General features: G+C 43.6%; 1 protein-coding gene across 1 annotated transcript in view; it reads left to right on the plus strand.

Moving 5' to 3' along the window:
* atp10a (ATPase phospholipid transporting 10A) overlaps window positions 1-18,163 on the plus strand; it is a 51,124-nt gene that overhangs the window by 28,475 nt on the left and 4,486 nt on the right. The window contains exons 11-19 of the mRNA XM_069679329.1: window positions 4,639-4,742; window positions 5,164-5,290; window positions 6,730-6,914; window positions 8,213-8,573; window positions 11,545-11,621; window positions 13,881-14,006; window positions 14,112-14,312; window positions 17,076-17,156; window positions 17,269-17,373. Coding sequence (XP_069535430.1) covers window positions 4,639-4,742; window positions 5,164-5,290; window positions 6,730-6,914; window positions 8,213-8,573; window positions 11,545-11,621; window positions 13,881-14,006; window positions 14,112-14,312; window positions 17,076-17,156; window positions 17,269-17,373 — 1,367 coding nt within the window. The remainder of the gene's footprint in view (window positions 1-4,638; window positions 4,743-5,163; window positions 5,291-6,729; window positions 6,915-8,212; window positions 8,574-11,544; window positions 11,622-13,880; window positions 14,007-14,111; window positions 14,313-17,075; window positions 17,157-17,268; window positions 17,374-18,163) is intronic.

Consider the following 18,163-nt stretch of genomic DNA (forward strand, 5'->3'; position numbering starts at 1 on the left):
CAATCGGCTACAAATCATTAGATGTAATCTTCACATGGCGCACGAGCTCACCGGACGTGTCAGTAAATTGACAATATTTTCACTTGACTCCGGCCAATCCCAAATGATGGATTGTTTTCAGTTGTGGCTGCTTCAGGATGTGAGGAAATAGAGATTTATTCTATGTGTGCACTGTGTCTGTGGACAGTTTAAACAACATGCCAGCACGGAGAGGAAGAGCAGTCGTATGTTTCACCCCCTCACCTTCAGCCTTCATGCGTTCCACTGATGTAAACTTATAAAGTAACATGTTGTGTAAGAACTCGTATTTTTAGTCACTCCTTGATTGTTACCTTAAAAAAACACTTGTGTATTTTCCCTCTGTGATCTTAAAACCTTGTTCCGTACTTCTCTAACCTGCTAATGGTGAAGGTGTAGCAGGCAGGTTGTTAGTATTCAGGGCACACAAAGAGCTACACAGGCACTTTTCACTAATGCTTTGTACACAGTCACCAGACATCTGTCCAGGGGTGCTTAGCAGAGACTGTTTCTGCCCACAGAGTGAAGGCTTCACATCACACACAGTTTGTAGGGCTGCAAACAACGATCGTTTTCATTATTTAAAGACATTTTATTAGAGGGATATAAACAGAACGGCAGCAACTCCTTTTATCTGCGAAGTTCCACCATGTTGTTTTGTTAAAAAAAGATAAACAGCTAACAAAAATTTTTTTTTCTGTCAATCTACTAATAATTTTAGCATCACCTTAAAATGTATTCAGCACTTCCAATGGGAGTACGACTCAGCCTGTAAAAGCAGCTGATCTCTTTGAGGAAGTTTTTAGCTGAGCCTGAGTTACAAACTGCTTTGTTGAGTTTTGTAGAAATGAAAATAACTGCTGGTTATACCTGAAGCCTGATTTTTACAGCCAAATCTGATTTGACCTACGTTCTTAGTGGTGTACAGCCCTGGTAGAATTACAAGTTGTGGGAGTGACCCAAACCAGGGTCTATTGTGCATCAATTTTGAACCTTAGTTTTTGTATCTGTCTCTCCCAAGTCCCCGGGATTTATTGAAGCGCAATGCAAAATCAACAGAGCGTCCTTTTTAGGATCTCATAAGTTTTCTTTTCTTTGCACACTAAGCAGAATTATGTAAGATCTGCACGTGTCACTGAGAGTAAAAGCCCCATAAAGTGGTCATATATATACCACATACTTATATTTGGATGGGCTGATCCTGTGCAGCCTGCAGCGTGTCTAAACTTCCTTTTATTTCGATCATGCTGACATGTTTTGTGGAAAATATATTTAATTCACATGCTGGTTAGTGGTTCCCTCCTGTTCATTAGAGACCGGCAGTTCATCTCTACAGGGCAGCTCGGCTCCACGGATAAATGATTTCCTGCTAAATGATCCTCCTACATTAAACAGAGACGTGCTAACTGCAACACCTCGACGGAGGAAAGCACTCCCGTGTTCTTTGGCATGTTTTCCAGTATGAGGAGCAGCCCTACTCTTTGGAGGAATTCTGAATTGCAATATGAGTTATTATATTGATCGTCAAATATGAAGAGCACGCTGGTCTCTTTGAATTTAGGTTCAAGGCTGGGCTGATTGTTCATCATGTTTAAAGCCCTCTGTAGAGCAGTGTGTGAGCCGTGTGTGAGCCTGCACAGAGGGCCATATTCAGATGGTTTACACTCAGTGTGCTGCAGCTCACCAGAGGGGAAAGACTCCACTGGGACACTCGTCACAAACACACACCCAACATGTGTCAGTTCTGCAACTTTAATGGCCGACAGGGTGTGTTCTCACACAGACAGCTTTGTTTCACCATTGGGTAAAACCGGCCAATTAGAGCGCAGAATGAGTTGGACCTCCTCACAACACAGACCTCCATAATGGCTCCATTCAGGCGATGAGGGAGTTGTTCAGTGTCACTCTAATAACAGAGCACATGGAGGGGCAGGAGGTGGACTGCAGACCCTCGGGGCTCAGAAGTTAAAGTGTGTGTGATGACGTAACTGTAGTCTCACTCCTGCTGCAGGTTCGTGTTAAATGCACAATTCCACCTTAAAACAGAAATTGCATGCCATTTAAATTAAGCATAATTGTCCATTTTCACAGATTGAAAATATGAAACAATTTTATAACGACACTGCAGACCTCTGAGCTCTGATGTTGGCTTTGCAAAATCATTATTGTTATTAAAAGAATATTATTAGGGATGATATTATCGGCACGTTATCGCTATCTGCAGGTAATGGCTTAAAAGTGACATATCGGCATCGGCAGATATGACTCCAAATGAGTAATAATGCTGCATCCATGTTTGCTGGATCCTGCCACGTTCATCATATTGAGTCAAAGGATGATCTTAACTCAGTGTTCATCAGTGTCAGCCTGTTTGTCCTCAAGTGTCTTTAAAGAATCAGTTATCGCAGGTTTAAAGCTCCTGTGGAGTTTTGTTAAAAACAAGCTCAGTGAGTCACATTGTCTGTGTCCTTGAGGTCTAACAAACGTGCTGAATGCTTTTCCTTCCTCATAAAACATTTGCAAAGCTGGATCGTGAACCAAATCACTCGAGTTGATTCAAATGTGGAGCAGCACATAAAAACTCCTCAGCTTTAATAGGGAACAACTCCTCAGGGGACATTTAACATTCAGACCCTCGTTTATACTTTAGGTGGATTTTCCTTCTTTCAGTGGCAGGAAAAATAAACATTGTGTAAAGTTCCACGTGTCTGTTTCATGCAGCTTTTTGTCAAATGGGAAAACTCCTGCTCCTCTTGGAAATACTGACAATTTTTCAACCAAAAGGAAAAATGACTTTCTGTCACAAACAGGAAGAATATTGGACACGAAACTGTCAAAGTACTTCTTTATAACATCAGTGTAGCACCTTTCAAACTACTGTTATCTACACCACTTATCCTGTTCAGGGTCGCGGGGGGCTGGAGCCTCTCCAGGCTGTCATTGGGCGAGAGGCGGGGTTACACCTGGACTGATCGCCAGTCAATCACAGGGCTGACACACAGAGACAGACAACCTTTCATGCTCACATTCACACCTACGGGCAATTTAGAGTCACCACTGAACCTGGCGAGCATTTCTTTGAAGACTAAGACTAAAACTAGCAGTGAAAAATAATTTTGTTAACTGAAATAAAAATAAAAACAACAACTAAATACAAACTACAATAAACAGTGCAACACTAACTAAAACTAAACTAAAATCAATAAAAAAAACAGAAAGACAAAATAAAAATAAATACTATAATCACTATGCTTTGGACTGTGGGAGGAAGCCAGAGTACCCGGAGAGAGCCCACCTATGCACGGGGAGAACATGTTAACTCCACACAGAAAGGCCCACTACGTCTGAACCAGGGTTCGAACTAGGACCCTTTCTCGCTGTGAAGCGACAGCGCTAACCAGAGATGTGGACTTGAGACTTGGTGACTTGGTCACTGTTTTGATGACTTGAGACTTGACTTGACAAAAAATAAATTACTTGAGACTCAACTTGGACTTGCAAGTTAATGACTTGAGACTTGACTTGACTTGAGGCCTGATGACTCGGATGACTTGCGTGTGTTCATAAGATTGAATGTTGCTGTTAAATATAAAATGATAAAATTCAATGTTGTCAAGTTTCCAACTATCAAGTATGTACGCAGCGCAAACTGGGAATCATGATTTGACGACTTAAAAAGCTCCCTGTATGTGGCTGTCATGACTGGATGACTGGCTGTCAGTCAAACTCCTCGCTATGGCAACACGCAACATCAAAGCCCCCAAAGAGAGTCCTCATCAGTGGTACTCGTTACTACTCGATACGGTCTCAGAGCAGACCATCATCATGGCTGCGTCTGTGTCAAGATAATACAGATACAATTCACTGTCATACTTTTTGAACAGGTTATATAAATATATATAAAATCAACACAAACCGAAAGTTCCTCACAGGAGCTTTACAGAAGGCAGTGAATTTTAGTCTTTATTCCTCCTGTAAACTAAATCAAAGTGTTGGAGCGTTATAAGCAAAAGTCTTGTCCCGCTTTGTCCTCAGCCTTGCCTCCTTTTACATAAAGACATATTCTGAATTTATCTGTAATTATAGCTGTTTTTTGTTTCCATTCTTTATGAAGTATTGACAGTTTCCTGTGTGAGTTTGTTCTTTCAGGTAAGGATAGCTTTGACTGGTGGTGAATGTGTAGCACTGCCTGCCAAGCTGTTGTGTTATTAGTGAGATTACAGAGCTGATCAGAGCGTTGGCTGGTGCATCTGCGTCTGGAGACTGATGAAGCCAATCTGTTTGTGCACTGTCCCCCCGCCAGAGAGACACTGCACCAGAGACACTTCGGCATGATCTCATCACATCTAATATTCAATCATATCATCATTTAGGCAGTTAGTTGAAATAGATTAAATATCTTTCTATACTGATACATTGAGCTGCATGTTTTCCAGACGCAGTTTTTATGGTTAATATGAGGACTCGGTGCAAACGGCTTACATGGTTAATTTAGGTGTGAGGACAGATGGCATCCATGAGCCTCTTGGAAGACGCCTTTGGCAATCTGGAACCGAAATGCTGAAGCACAAAAAACAAGCACATTTAATGTTCTTTCTTCTGTCTTTTTCTCCTTTTAAGGAAACTCCAAAGGAAAACGTCAGAAGAAGATTGTCAGCCGGACCCAAAACTACCTGAACCTGTATGCTGCAGATGGCCTCCGCACGCTGTGCATCGCTAAAAAGGTAACAGGGATCCACGAACCTCCTCAGAAGTGCCGATCAAATGTTCTGTCTCTGATTAAACAGCTTGAGAGGTTGGACATGTGTGTGTGTGTGTCTCAGTTGCTGTTTGGCAGGTTGTGTTTGCAGCCGGGCACAGATGATCACATGGATCGTCCCTTCTTAAGTGACATTCTTCGTGACTCAGCTGCAATCTGTGCCACTTTCCCAGGCTGTTAATTTATGCTCTTGCAAGCCGAGGCTCATTATATCCCTGCTTGTGTAAAGCCCGTCACCAAAGCAGTGTGATAAAACACCTTCTCAAGGTCTCACATTCTCCAGTGGATCCTCCTCTGACATGCCGGCAAATTAGGAGACTTTTTCCTCTCTCTACTCTAACCGACAATGATGTTTGTGTGTGTGCGTGCTTGTGTTTATTTGTCAGATTCTGAGCAAGGAGCAGTATGCCTGCTGGCTGCAGCGCCACCTGGAGGCAGAGACGGCCATCCAGGGAAGAGAGGAGATGCTGTTTGAGTCGGCCCTGCGACTGGAGACAAACCTGCAGCTTCTGGGTAATTCTTTCGTTTATTTGTATTAGTCCTCCCAAAAAAAAGGGCCGGCCGTTAAAACTCATAAAAAAAATCTTGATTGTGTATCATGCTTTAATTTACATCCATTTTTACTTTGATTATTTTACCACTAATCTTGAAGATTTCAGTTTCGTTCTTTTTGGCCCCCCCTAATGGTGTTATATATGGTCTTTGCGGGAGCACACTTCCCACTCTAACCAGACGTCCACGGTTTGCTCCCTTTGTCAAGTTTGTAACGCTTGATTTTCCTGGCTGACGGTCGCTTTCCTTGTTAGACTGTTTGCTTCATCTGAGCGTCGAGTTTGTTTGTTTTTCTTTGGATTTTCACTTCTTGTTGAAGTTGTATCTGTAGTCATCCATCTTTTCTTTGTTTGTTCAGCCATAGTAGATTACTGTTTACTCGCAACACTTGCAGAGAGCGGAAAAGGAGCCGCTTAGCTCAGCCTACCCTCTCTGGCAGACCAACCACTGCTGGCTGATGGAAAACATGTCACTAACTGGGCGCCGCTTGTGATTCTTTCCACGAATGTCGCCACAGACACCCAGTCTGTAATAATAATACTATATACTGCAAAGGCTTTCATCAGTGGGCCACAGGCTCAATCACCATTGTGTTACCTCATTTGGCGATAGACAGTGACTTAACATGAATTAATTTATTTACATGAACATCTTTGAGATTATTACTTCAGACTGCCTATCACACAGCGGAAATGTTACAACAGCCAGTTATTGCAGATTTTATTGCTTACATTTCAGTTCCCACTACAAAGCGAATATCTTCTGTATTAGGAAGAAAAATAGAACAGAACTGAGTGGCACAAAAGAGACGATGTGAACTTAGCTTCCATTGAAGAAACGTGAGAAAACATGGTAACATTACAATAATTAGATGGAGCTTCGTAACAACTCAGCTAGCAGCATCCTGTGTCTGCTGGAGAGACACTGATTTATCACCTCATACTGCTTTATTCTGTGATTTAGGGTTTTTGTTACACGGTCTGTTAGTTTTAAAAAGGAGAAGAACTTTTCAGATAATTCTACTCTTGTTAAAAAGCTCATGAGTGATGAACACTGAAGGAATCCTCACCTTGAAACAAGCTGAGCTAATGTTAGCAGCAGCAGCACTCCTGACATCCTGTGTCTGTTGAAGAGTTTCAGAGAGAATGTGAAGCTCCATCACTGCGTGTTTGTCCAGTGTAAATTATCTTTACTTTAAATGCGAGAGAAACAACTTCAGGGCATGTAAATAAACTATTGGGATAAATATCGATAAGGAGCAATGTAGTAGAATTATTTTTATCTTTTTTTTTTTGCCATATCACCCAGTCCTTGCCTCATCCAGAGAACTCGTAAAGCTAGGGTTACTACTGTTTTTAAACTCTTATGCAATCTTTTGTGTCCTTACTTTAAACCTCCAGGAGCGACGGGCATTGAGGACCGGCTGCAGGACGGTGTGCCTGAAACCATCGCCTCATTGCGGCAGGCCGGCCTGCAGATATGGGTGCTGACCGGTGACAAACAGGAAACAGCTGTTAATATTGCGTATGCCTGCAAGCTGCTGGACCCCGAGGAGGAGATCCTGACGCTGAATGCTGATTCTCAGGTGAGCGGCAAAAGCAAGTTTTTTATAAGGTCATTGTGATCATGTTAGCATGCTGACGCTAGCTTTAGCTCACAGCTCCAAAACAAATAGGAAATGGGGAATGTTGCTTGGGTTGGCTACAATAATGTAAAAAGTAAGCATATTTTTACATATAGGATGGTTGTAATCAGGAAACAAAAACTTAATGCCTTTGTATAACCTGGCCAAGAGGCAGCATTTATATAGGGGGAAAAAGGGGGCAGAGAAAGGAGCCTTGAAGGACACCAAAACTAAACAGACTCGATGACGAAGTAGAGTCACCCAGAGCGACAGAAAAAATTGTGTCAGAGAGGCACTAGCATAATACGATAAGAGCTGAGTCAGAAGTAGATCATATGTAACCTTAAAGTTATAATATCAAAGATCTCAGTTTCGTTCTCTTTGGCGGCACCTATGGCGATAAACGGTAATTGCAGGAGCACACTTCCCAGATATCCAGACAGTGCTGCATGTGTGACGTCCACGGTTGGCTCCGGTTGTAACTCTTGATTTTCTTGGCTGACGGTCGCTTTCCTTTTCAGACTGTTTGCTTCATCTGAGCGTCGAGTTTGTTTCTTTTTCTTTGTATTTTCACTTCTTGTTGAAGTTGTATCTGTAGTCATCCATCTTTTCTTTGTTTGTTCAGCCATAGTAGATTACTGTTTACTCGAACACTTGCAGAGAGCGGAAAAGCAGCCGCTTAGCTCCGCCTACCCTCTCTGGCAGCCCAACCACTGCTGGGTGATGGAAGACGCATCACTAACTGGGTGTCGCTTGTGATTCTTTCCACGAATGTCGCCTCAGACACCCAGTCTATAATACTGCAAATGCAAAGTCTTTCATCAGTGGGTCACAGGCTCAATCACCATAATGTTACCTCATTCGGCGACTTAACAGACATTTATTTAAATGAAAATCTCTGAGATTATCACATTAATCGGGACTACATAATTCTCTTCAACCAAACTGGGAACTATAAGAAAAACACTGTTATTATGTAAAAAGAGTAGTATTGATCTTTTCATGTAATTCTCGGCAATAGAGTGAGAATTTTTGTAATTCTGAAAATGTAAAATACTCCTTTGGCTAAAGGCAGAGTTTTCAATGAGGAAAAGGACGATGCTGTTTTAAAGAGTAAAGTCGTTTGAGGACCCACAATGTTTGAAGCTGTGTTGCTGAAGCATCTGTTTGCCAGATGTGAAGCAGGTTCACGCAGTTATAAAACAACTTATTGACCTGATCCTGAACTGAAGTCCACTCTGTGCCTGTCTCTGAACCAGGAGGCGTGTGCGTTGCTGCTGGAGGAGAGTTTACACTACATCCAGGCCAAATTCCTCTGCAGCTCTACAGACCAGACCGCCAAAGCCTTCCACAACAACTTTCCCCCCTTTGACATCTATCCCTCTTCATCACCGTCCTCCTCCTCATCCTCCCACTCCGCTCCCTTCACGGTGCACAGGCTGGGCCTGGTTATTGACGGCCGGACCCTGGCCTATGCCCTGGATAAGAGTTTGGAGGATAAGTTTCTGGCGGTGGCTCGGAGCTGTCGCTCAGTGCTCTGCTGTCGCTCCACGCCGCTGCAGAAGAGCATGGTGGTCAAACTGGTGCGGAACAAGCTGAAGGTCATGACTCTAGCCATAGGTAGGTGAACATTAAAGATCCACACTCATTCATAAAACACACCTTTATATTTAAGCTCTTGACGCGGTGGAAAAAGTGACACATATGCTGTCCTGGAATAGAAATCCCTACCAGAGAAAACAGACTTTCTAGTGTTTGTTTTTGGTGTCACAAACGTATGAACTGAAGTTTAAAGGAATTAAGGAAAAACATTTCCTTATTATTGAATTGATAGAATTATAAGCTGTAGTGTTGAGAGATCACAGTAGATGACACGCAGACTTCAACACGGACTTAAAACACTGGGAAACACAAACGCCACACAGCTCCGGTGAGACAACGTACCTCTGACTTGGAGTGAGCGACTTTGCTCCCAGCATCTCCCATTTAAGATCAGTGGAATGAATGAATGAATGAATGAATGAATGAATGAATGAATGAATGAATGGATGGCATTTAAGGATGCAGGTGTGTCGTGACGTGTACGGGTGTGTGAGAAGTGAGCCAATAGGATCCATCTATGCAGTGGTGATGTAGTATTGATGAGAGGTCGTCATGAGATCACTACAACCTTTAGGCCGTAAGCAGGTCGTCAGACCCAACAGGGTCCGACCTGATCAAAGCACACCTGAGCCTCCTGCAGACGGCTCGTTTTCATTTTTTAACTTAATTAATGTAATGGAACTTTTTTCCTTAGATATTGAAATGTTCAAAGTTGAAATAATTCTTTATATCCTTTATGGACAAAACTTCTCTTCTGCCATGTTGGTTGTGGAGAAACTGACCTGACAGGTGTCTCTCCTGAAGTCTGAAGCTCTGAAACGTTCACCACAAGACTTCCTCAGAAGCAGGGTTCAGTTTTTTTAAAAATTTAATCTTAGTCTTTGTCACATTTTAGTCACTTTTACCTTTGAGAGTTTTTGTCTAGTTGTAGTCGCCGAAAACTCTTAAAAGAACGACGAGGACACCGCATCTAAAGATTATTTTTCACTTCTCATTTAAACAGTCTGACTGAAGCAGACGGCCGATGATTGTTCCCTTTTGGTGCAGAAGAAGCCTCAAATAAAACAGCCCTGAAGCAGAACGCCTGAGTTAACGGAGAAAGTTGCATTTCTGCAGCCGACCACTAACGTTTTAGTCGCCTCGTCTCCCGACGTCGTCAGAGTTTTTATTATCAACGATCTATTTTTTGTTTTGTTTTGTTTTTACGGACATTTTTTCATGACTTTTGTGAATAACATGGTGCCCCAAATAAACCAGCTAGTTTGCTATTTTCATCATAACGTGGACTTTCACAAGCCTCATCTTCATCATTATATCAAGCATACTTTGCTGGTGAAACAGATGATGCGAGGTTAGTGAAGTAATTTCTGGTTTAACATTGGACATTCAGTGCACAAGGGTTTTCTTCCTGTTAATTGTGTTTATTTTTGCTCCCATGTATGTCTGAAACCAGCGGGGTTGCAGCAGAAACAATGAGACTAAAATTGTCTTGAATTCTTGCCCTAATGACGGGGCAGTTATGTTATCAGCCTAACCTGACACATTCACACCTGTCCCTCCTGCATCTGGTAGCTGCAGCTGTGTGTTTTGTAGCCTTGATTACGTATTAACGTCTTCCTATTTCTTCTTAGATTGTAAAATATGTCACTCTGTGTCCAGAGGACCTGCATTATTTTAAAACATAAACAAACAACTCAATATAACACGGATGTGGTGAAGCTCCTGGATGCTTTGCTTCCAATACTCAGTTGACTTTTTAATGTTATTGCGCCCTCAACATAAAAAACGTCTGCCTCCTTTCTGTGAGTCAAAAACGTTATTTTAAGGCACCTTGGTAATTATAACCTCTTAATTAAGCGGTGGTATAACCGAGGTGACATGCGGATGCCGGCGTGACTTACGACTGTCTTTTCCCTGTTTTCCATGTATTCGTTCCCGCTGCTCTCAGGAGGATCCTGTTTTGCAAAGCGAGCACTTTCCTGTCATTGCGATGTTAGCAGTAATGTGGGAGACACGCTGCAGCTCCTCACTCTTCTTTTACACCTCTGTGGGGACAGCAGATGATGCTGGAGCTCTCGTATCTATCAGAGCTCTAATCTTATTACTACGTCACCAGCAAGAACAAAGCCTCCACCTTCTGTTGTCTGTATGTAAATAACAATATCAACATAATCCACTGTGTCATTAGGTTTTATTGTGATGCAGACATTATTTACAGCAGGAACATCTGGGAATGTGTGGTTAAGGTGTTTTGACAGTGTTTGTACAGCTTTAAAAGCTCTTTTGAAGCAGTAAGTGTTGCTGTGCTACCTTTAGATAAGATTATCTGCATTTAACGGTTGAATTGCTTTACCATCTTAGTAATAGTATCAGTTAATACACTGCTGCAGCCCCAGTGTGTTAGGGTAGTGTTTGTCAGACTAGAGCAGTTCTTTCCAGCAGAAACTGGTAACAACAGTTTGCACGCTCATCACCACCTACCTCATATTCAGTCTTGTTTACAATCGTGACAACCAAACCCTCTCTGCCCACCAACACTTCATCTCCCACTCCGCCAGCTGTGGTGAAACACAAAAACAACTGTCCAGCCCTCCAAATGGAGCAAGAACAAAACGGGCTCCTCCTCAGCAGCCGCAGCAGGCCTGACTCTGCTCGACCAGAGGGACAGCTGGGCCGGTGACTCCTATAATAAACACACATAAAGCTCGTATAACGGCTGAGGGGCCTGACAGCTCTGTTCCTCCTACGTGCATAAACATACAGCTCAGCGTTGTCATCACGCTCAGTCAGTTCTGCTTCCTGCAGATCTCCGGATTACAGCCATATTAATGCATCATCAAAAGGCTGTGTGCCCGTATTCTAAAGGGACTCTCTCTCTCTCTCTCTCTCTCTCTCTCTCTCTCTCTCTCTCTCTCTCTCTCTCTCTCTCCCTCCCTCTCTCTCTCTCTCTCTCTCTCTCTCTCTCTCTCTCTCACTTTGTCAAACTCAGGTGACGGGGCCAATGATGTCAGCATGATCCAGGTAGCAGACGTGGGTGTGGGCATCTCTGGACAGGAGGGCATGCAGGTAAGGAGAAAACAATGTGACACGATACAGGAATGGGAAAACAAATAAAGAGAGGATGGTGAAGCTGTGGGGTGATTTGAAGGCATATACTGTATATAAGAAGAAGGGCTGCTTAATTATATTAAAATGATAATCATGATTATTTTGATCACTATTGGGATTACGATGATTAATCACGATTATTTATTTAATTTAAGGACACTTTTTATTGCACTTTCACATTTAAATGAACAGAGCGACGCTTTCATTTGATGCTGCATTCAGGCTCGTGGACAAATTTTGCATCAAACTAAGACTTAAAATCAGGTTGAATTTGGTGCATCATGGGTAATTTCAGTGTGTCTTTGGGAGTTGGGTGGATAAGGTGTTGAGCTGTACAGGGTCTCTGCTCTGGATGTCTGACTTCACGCTGGCCGGGGACGGGGAGCAGCTCGTTCTTCCTCTCGCCCTTCATACACTCATCAAGCTGCACTTTCAGCTGCTTGAACAAGTTAGTCGTGTTGCTTTGCATCGCAGACGCAGGTTTCATGACCTCTTTCATATTATTTTTGCCTAAATCTGAAACACCTCCAAACAAATCATGACGAGCCGTTTCCAGCTCTTCTGTTCCAGACATTTGACTTTTGTTTCTCCCGACCGTCTCTGTTGTTTGCTCTTCCACTCTAAACTGCCGCTGCGAGGTAGGCGCTCATCACATGACGCGCCAGCTCCCCCAAAAGTGAAGCCCAAACCTCTCCATCGCCCCCTGGTGACGTGGCCGTTTAGGGAACGCATGATTTTACATGCAGCAGAGTTTTCTACGCGTGGAGCATTTTAAACGCCAATATCGGCGTCAATCATCTTTATTTAAACTTGGGAAGCCAAAATTATGATCAGGATTAATACTTGATTAATTGTGCATTGAGGCGTCTCTTGCCAAACAAGTAGAGAGGAAAAAGTCGTTTTGGGCCAGTGTGTGTGACGCGACTGCACAGTTGTTGCAATTACACCGTTTGGCCACTAGGTCCAGCTGGCTTCAAGGCTCTGAGCACTTCCTGGGAGCTCGCTTTCTCCTCTTCAGCTCCACCCTCCTCTCCAATTATGGTCACTTCTGGTTCTGAAAAAAAAAGATGCAAAACGTCGAACAAATGGATGACATCACTGTGGCTTCATCAACCTCTTATATACAGTCTGTAATAGAAACTATACTTTTGAGAGATCCTGAGACGCTAAAACGGTTGAGAGCGACTGTGTGGTAAAAGAAAAGGGAATAAGGGCGTTCTCCAGCATAGTTAGCAGGTTTTCATTACTCTTAAGTGCCTGTTGTAGCCCTCATCCATACACATCCTTTAAATTGAACTGCCTGTGTGTTGCTGAGTCAGGGAGCTCGTCCTGCGTCCTGCAGCGAAGCAGAACACTTTATGAGTCTCTTTAGTCTCGACACCATCAACAGCAGCTTCTCTCACTGCTGTAAGGTCAAGGCCAATGCTGCGGCCGAGGCTGTCGTCGTTGCATGGTTAAAAATTATAATAAAATAGCTCCGTGGACCCTCCCCCCCGCCTCTTTCACTCAAGCCCCCTGTTCCAGAAAGGTGATCTTGCATAGCAATGATGGAGATTCCCAATTAACTTCCAGGGGAGGCTTCGGAGGCGCGCTGCTGTGTAGCACATCTGTTAAAGTCTCTCTATCCTGTCTTTAACTGGCTGCTACATTAATCATTGTTAATCAAATGTGCTCTTAATGAGACAGCGGTCACTCCTCAGGACTCCATCGTGTGCTGAGACTCACATTTCAGCACACACGCCTCGTTATGATTAACACACCTTTCCTGTATCGGAGCGCTCTCCCCGTGTAGTCGTTAGCACGCCGTTATTAGAGCGCAGCAGAAACTAAATTGCTGCACAACGAGGCATCCGCTGTTATTCCTCTTGTTGACAAATAATGTTGACAGTGGAGACGTGTCATAAAGGGCGAGCAGCGCAGTTTAAAGTGTTAGTTATAAACCCAGCATGACCACGGAGAGGGTTTTGTTTTAGATGTTGATGGATGAGACTGACAGCTTCCTGCTCGGTAACGAGGAATCCCTAAAGGTGGACAACTCGTTTAAGGGTTATTGCTATTGGAAAGATTATACCCACTAAAGATTCATTAAAAAGAGGCCGGTGAGCGCAGCTGTTTCCTGCGGTTATTTCCTCATAACTGCACGAGTCACGTGTGTGGGGGGGAGAGAAAGGACAGGATGGAGGAGACTGAATGTCGGCTCTTTCTTGTGTTTTGCAGGCGGTGATGGCGAGTGACTTTGCTCTACCGCGTTTCCGGTATCTCCAGAAGCTCCTCCTGGTCCACGGACACTGGTGCTACTCCCGGCTGGCTAACATGATCCTCTATTTCTTCTACAAGAACGCTGTAAGCCGCTCTTACCTCTGTTTATACACATCTCACAGCATCTGTTCGGTCACAAATGTCCCATCTCTTCCTGTGAATTCATCCCGTTATCTTGTGTTCCCACAGATGTTTGTAGCGCTCATCTTCTGGTATCAGTTCTACTGTGGATTCTCAGGTTCGGCCATGATTGACCAATGGTATCTTATCTTCTTCAACCTGATGTTCTCCGCCTTCCCACAACTCATCACTGGCACTCTGGACAAAGACGTGTCGGCAGAGACTCTGCAACAACTACCTCAGCTCTACGTGAACGGACAGAACTCCGAGGTCGGCTCTACACGTGTATCTGTCTCTTTTCCTTTGCCCTTATTCTTTCAGTGTCAACATATCTGTGTTTGTCTTTATGGAGATATTGACATAAGAATTGTTCATCTACTGGCTCAAATCCTAAGTATATTTGATCTCACTAGGTTTGTGTAATCTGTGGAGGGTTCTGAGTAAAGGATACATGCACATTTCAATAGGTTCAATCAGTTTTTACTTGTATAGCAATCAATCCCAACAAAAGATACCACATGACACTTTACATGAAGTGCAGGTCTAGACTGTACTCTTTCTATTATTACCAACACAAACCCAACAACATATACCTGCAGCAGGGAAAAACTTCCGTCCTTCCTACATGGACGACCTCGACCACCTGGAGTTTGTTTAGCCATGCTTGTGGTGGGGCCGTCCCTTTAAGGGCTCATTCACACCTAAAGTCTGTTTGTTTGGTCCGAATCAAAGACCGAATTGTTACAATGTTGCATTTTACGTCGAGTTTGGTTTGTGTTCACACAGCAGCTTTTAGCAGCAGACCAAAACTGCTCTCTGATTGGTCAGAATTTCCGAATGGGTAAACTCCCCGAAGTAAACAAAGGGAGAGAGCACACTGATCAATCACACTCGACACGATCGCAGACTTTAATGTTTTGTTGTCAGAGTTTGTTTTTTAGTTGTTTTTCATTTTTTTTATTTTGTCCTTTCATGCCTTTATTGAGAGAACAGTGGATAGTGTTGGAAACAGGGGAAGAGAGTGGGAATGACACGCGGCAAAGGGCCGAGGGCGGGAGTTGAACCCCGTGCCGCCACATCGAGGACTATAGCCTCTGTACATGGCTGCTGCTTTAACTGCTGCGCCCAACCGGCGCCCTTGTCTTTTAGTTTTAACCGACGTCCGATCAGTTCCACTCCCCTTTACTTTCTCACTGAACCGTTTGAACACCTCAGTGTTTTTGTGTGTTTCAACAAGCATCTGTGAAATTGTTCTATCATCCCATATTTCTAGTTCCTCGTCGCTCCCCCACGTCTGTCCTCTACTCATCTTGCTGCCTGTCTGTCTCTGCCAGTGTCAGCACCCCTTAACAACCCACAATGCACTGTGTTTTATGGTTTGCCTCCTGTATTTGGTCTTACTTTAAGTCCATTTATGTTCACACCTGAATTAAACCGGACTGTGGTTCATTTGGAAACAGGTCGAGACCTGTCTCTTCTAGTGGGCCATGGTCCGGTTGTTTGGTCCGCACGAGAATTTCATTCCGGCCTAAACGAACCGCACAGAGGGCACAGACGCTCCAGGGTTCGGTTCAATCGGACTAAACAAAGCTAGTGTGAACCCGCCCTAAGATCTCAACATCTGTCGCACTGAGTGTCAATAATCGGTCCAGACTTTCCGGTCATGTCAGGGTACTTTGAGTTTACTGCCAGTTAGCAAATGTCAACATGCAGACACATTAAAGGAAGATGGCACACATGGTCAATATTACCTGCCAACATCTTTGTCATTGTTAGCATGATAGCATGCTAATGTCAGCCTTAAAGACTGGGTAAAGCAAAATCAGAGATTTGTTTCATTTTAAACATGTTGGAAAATAGTTTTTGAACACAAAGAGGCCTTCAGTTATATATGACCGAACTGTGGAGTCAGACATTATGCTGTTTTTTATGATTTCTGTCTGACAGGAAGCGTCCATTTATCTGGCCAGCCGTAGATGGAGTGGCAATCTTGGATCCCATCGGCTATAGTCTGATGACGAAACATGTCGGGCGTGTATCCGGCGGTTAGCGATAAACGACTTCCTGTCAAGACTTCCTTTTCCGCGTGCTGCATCGTTTACAGCAAAAGAAACCGTTTTTCTTGTGATGGACTTTAATTAACGTGTCTTACCTTTGCCGAAATGTCAACATCATGATGCAGATTAGTAACAAGTCAAAATGAAGCTTTGTCAGGTCTGTCATTTCTGATGCATTCGAGGGAGTCGGGATATCTGAACGCTGAATGTCTTTCGTGACAATGCGTCAACAGAATTTATCTCAAGTTGAACGGCGCATTACGTTCCGCCTGCTTTTGCTCTCCACACAAACTGTTTTTCCTACATACCCTGCAGCCTGCTGATACGTGATTGGTCAATACTACTCAGACTACAAGCGTAGTATAAAGGGACACGAGAACACTTGCCATCCCGGAAATCCACGCCCCTGCCTACAGATTCTACACTTCAATGTAGAATCTGTAAACAGAGATTATGGAGTGGTAAAGAGAGAGGATGCAAACAACACACCCACAGTGATTCAGAGCAGATAATACTCCTCTGTTTTTTCACGACTTTGAACTGTAATTATATATAATCGCTGATTTCGTTCATCACTCAAATTTGGCAGGATGCCGAGTAACACATTTTTCTGTGGTGTGACAAACTCAAAACAGTAATCTATTTTTGCTTTACCCGGTCTTTAAGCTTAACACTCCCCTGTCTCTGAGTAATCCCAAACAGAGCTGCGAGAACGTCTGAAGACTTTCTTTCTTGCATGTAAAAGTAGTGATGCACGCGTCACTATTTTCCGGCCGAATGAAACTCCAAACATCTTTCCTGAGCTTGTAAAATGAGTTCATGGGTTTTGATAGGAGAAAGAAATTAACACTTGATGTCTTTGTTGAATCAAGTCCAGAAAACCTTTAACACAATCTACATCAGTTATTACTCATTCGTGGTATGAAGTGTTCACATTGATGAGGCTTGTGACTAAATCTCTGATGTTGTCTTGCAGGAATATAAGCCATATATGTTCTGGATGAACATGATTGATGCCTTCTACCAAAGCCTGGTCTGCTTCTTCATCCCGTACTTTGTGAGTTTGTTATTTCCTTCAGCTCGTCATTCCTCATTGCCTCATTGCTCCTAACTTACTCATCATTTCCACTCTTCTTGTCTCCTCCCTGTGTTCTTCTTCTCCTCCTTAGGCGTACGCTGACTCTGACGTGGATCTGTTTACATGGGGAACTCCCATCACCACCCTCGCCTTATTCACCATTCTTGTGCACTTGGGCATTGAGACCAAAACCTGGGTAAGGAGCGTTATTTTAGACTCATTGATGACTCACTTTTAAATGCCCTCCAGTGCTTCTTTATCTCCCTCAGACCAGCTTGTCTTTGTGGGAGTGCTGGTGCAGGCACATGGATGTTTAACTCCAGCTGATTGGATTGAACCAGAAAGCTCTGCAGCGCCAGAGACAATATATCAGCCTGACAGCGTGTCTGCCTTCTGTCAGGGCCGCATGCAAGCTGTCTCCAACACATCACAACACGCACACACCTCTCAGGACCACACAGCTGCAAAATACCTGCACATTTTTACACACACACACGCCTCCCAGCTTGGTTTTGTTCACAGGTATCCACGTGTGTTTCCCGTAAGCACCCCGGCTGCTTTGGTCCGGAGCCATTCTAAATTTACGACCCTCCGTCGAATCAGAGTCTTTTCCATTATGCTCAGGCTGTAAATTTAGCCTGACAAGTTTTGTGCGTGAAATATGTCCTTTTCTCTAACTACCTTCCTGGACATGATGGCTCCTTGTTGCTGAGAAGTATTCATAGTGTTCGCAGAGTCCTCTGAAGGCAAACATTTCCAAAGGCTTCACTCTCCAGCTGCCCAGGAAAATAACTCATGCATGATGGGTAAACGGCTGTGAAAGTCAATTAAAGGTATTTGAGGTGACAGCAGGCAGCGCTCGGTCTCTTTCCCCCGTACAGTAGCTGTGAGGCTGTAATTAATTATCTGCCTCTGTGTGTGTGTGTGTGTGTGTGTGTGTGTGTGTGTGTTTTTGTGTGTGTCAGGAAGGACAATAACCCAGTGAA

The sequence above is a fragment of the Semicossyphus pulcher genome, unplaced genomic scaffold, assembly GCF_022749685.1.
Source record: "Semicossyphus pulcher isolate SPU_LCO1_2020_fin unplaced genomic scaffold, fSemPul1.0.p SCAF_4, whole genome shotgun sequence".
In the NCBI taxonomy this organism is placed as follows: domain Eukaryota; kingdom Metazoa; phylum Chordata; class Actinopteri; order Labriformes; family Labridae; genus Semicossyphus; species Semicossyphus pulcher.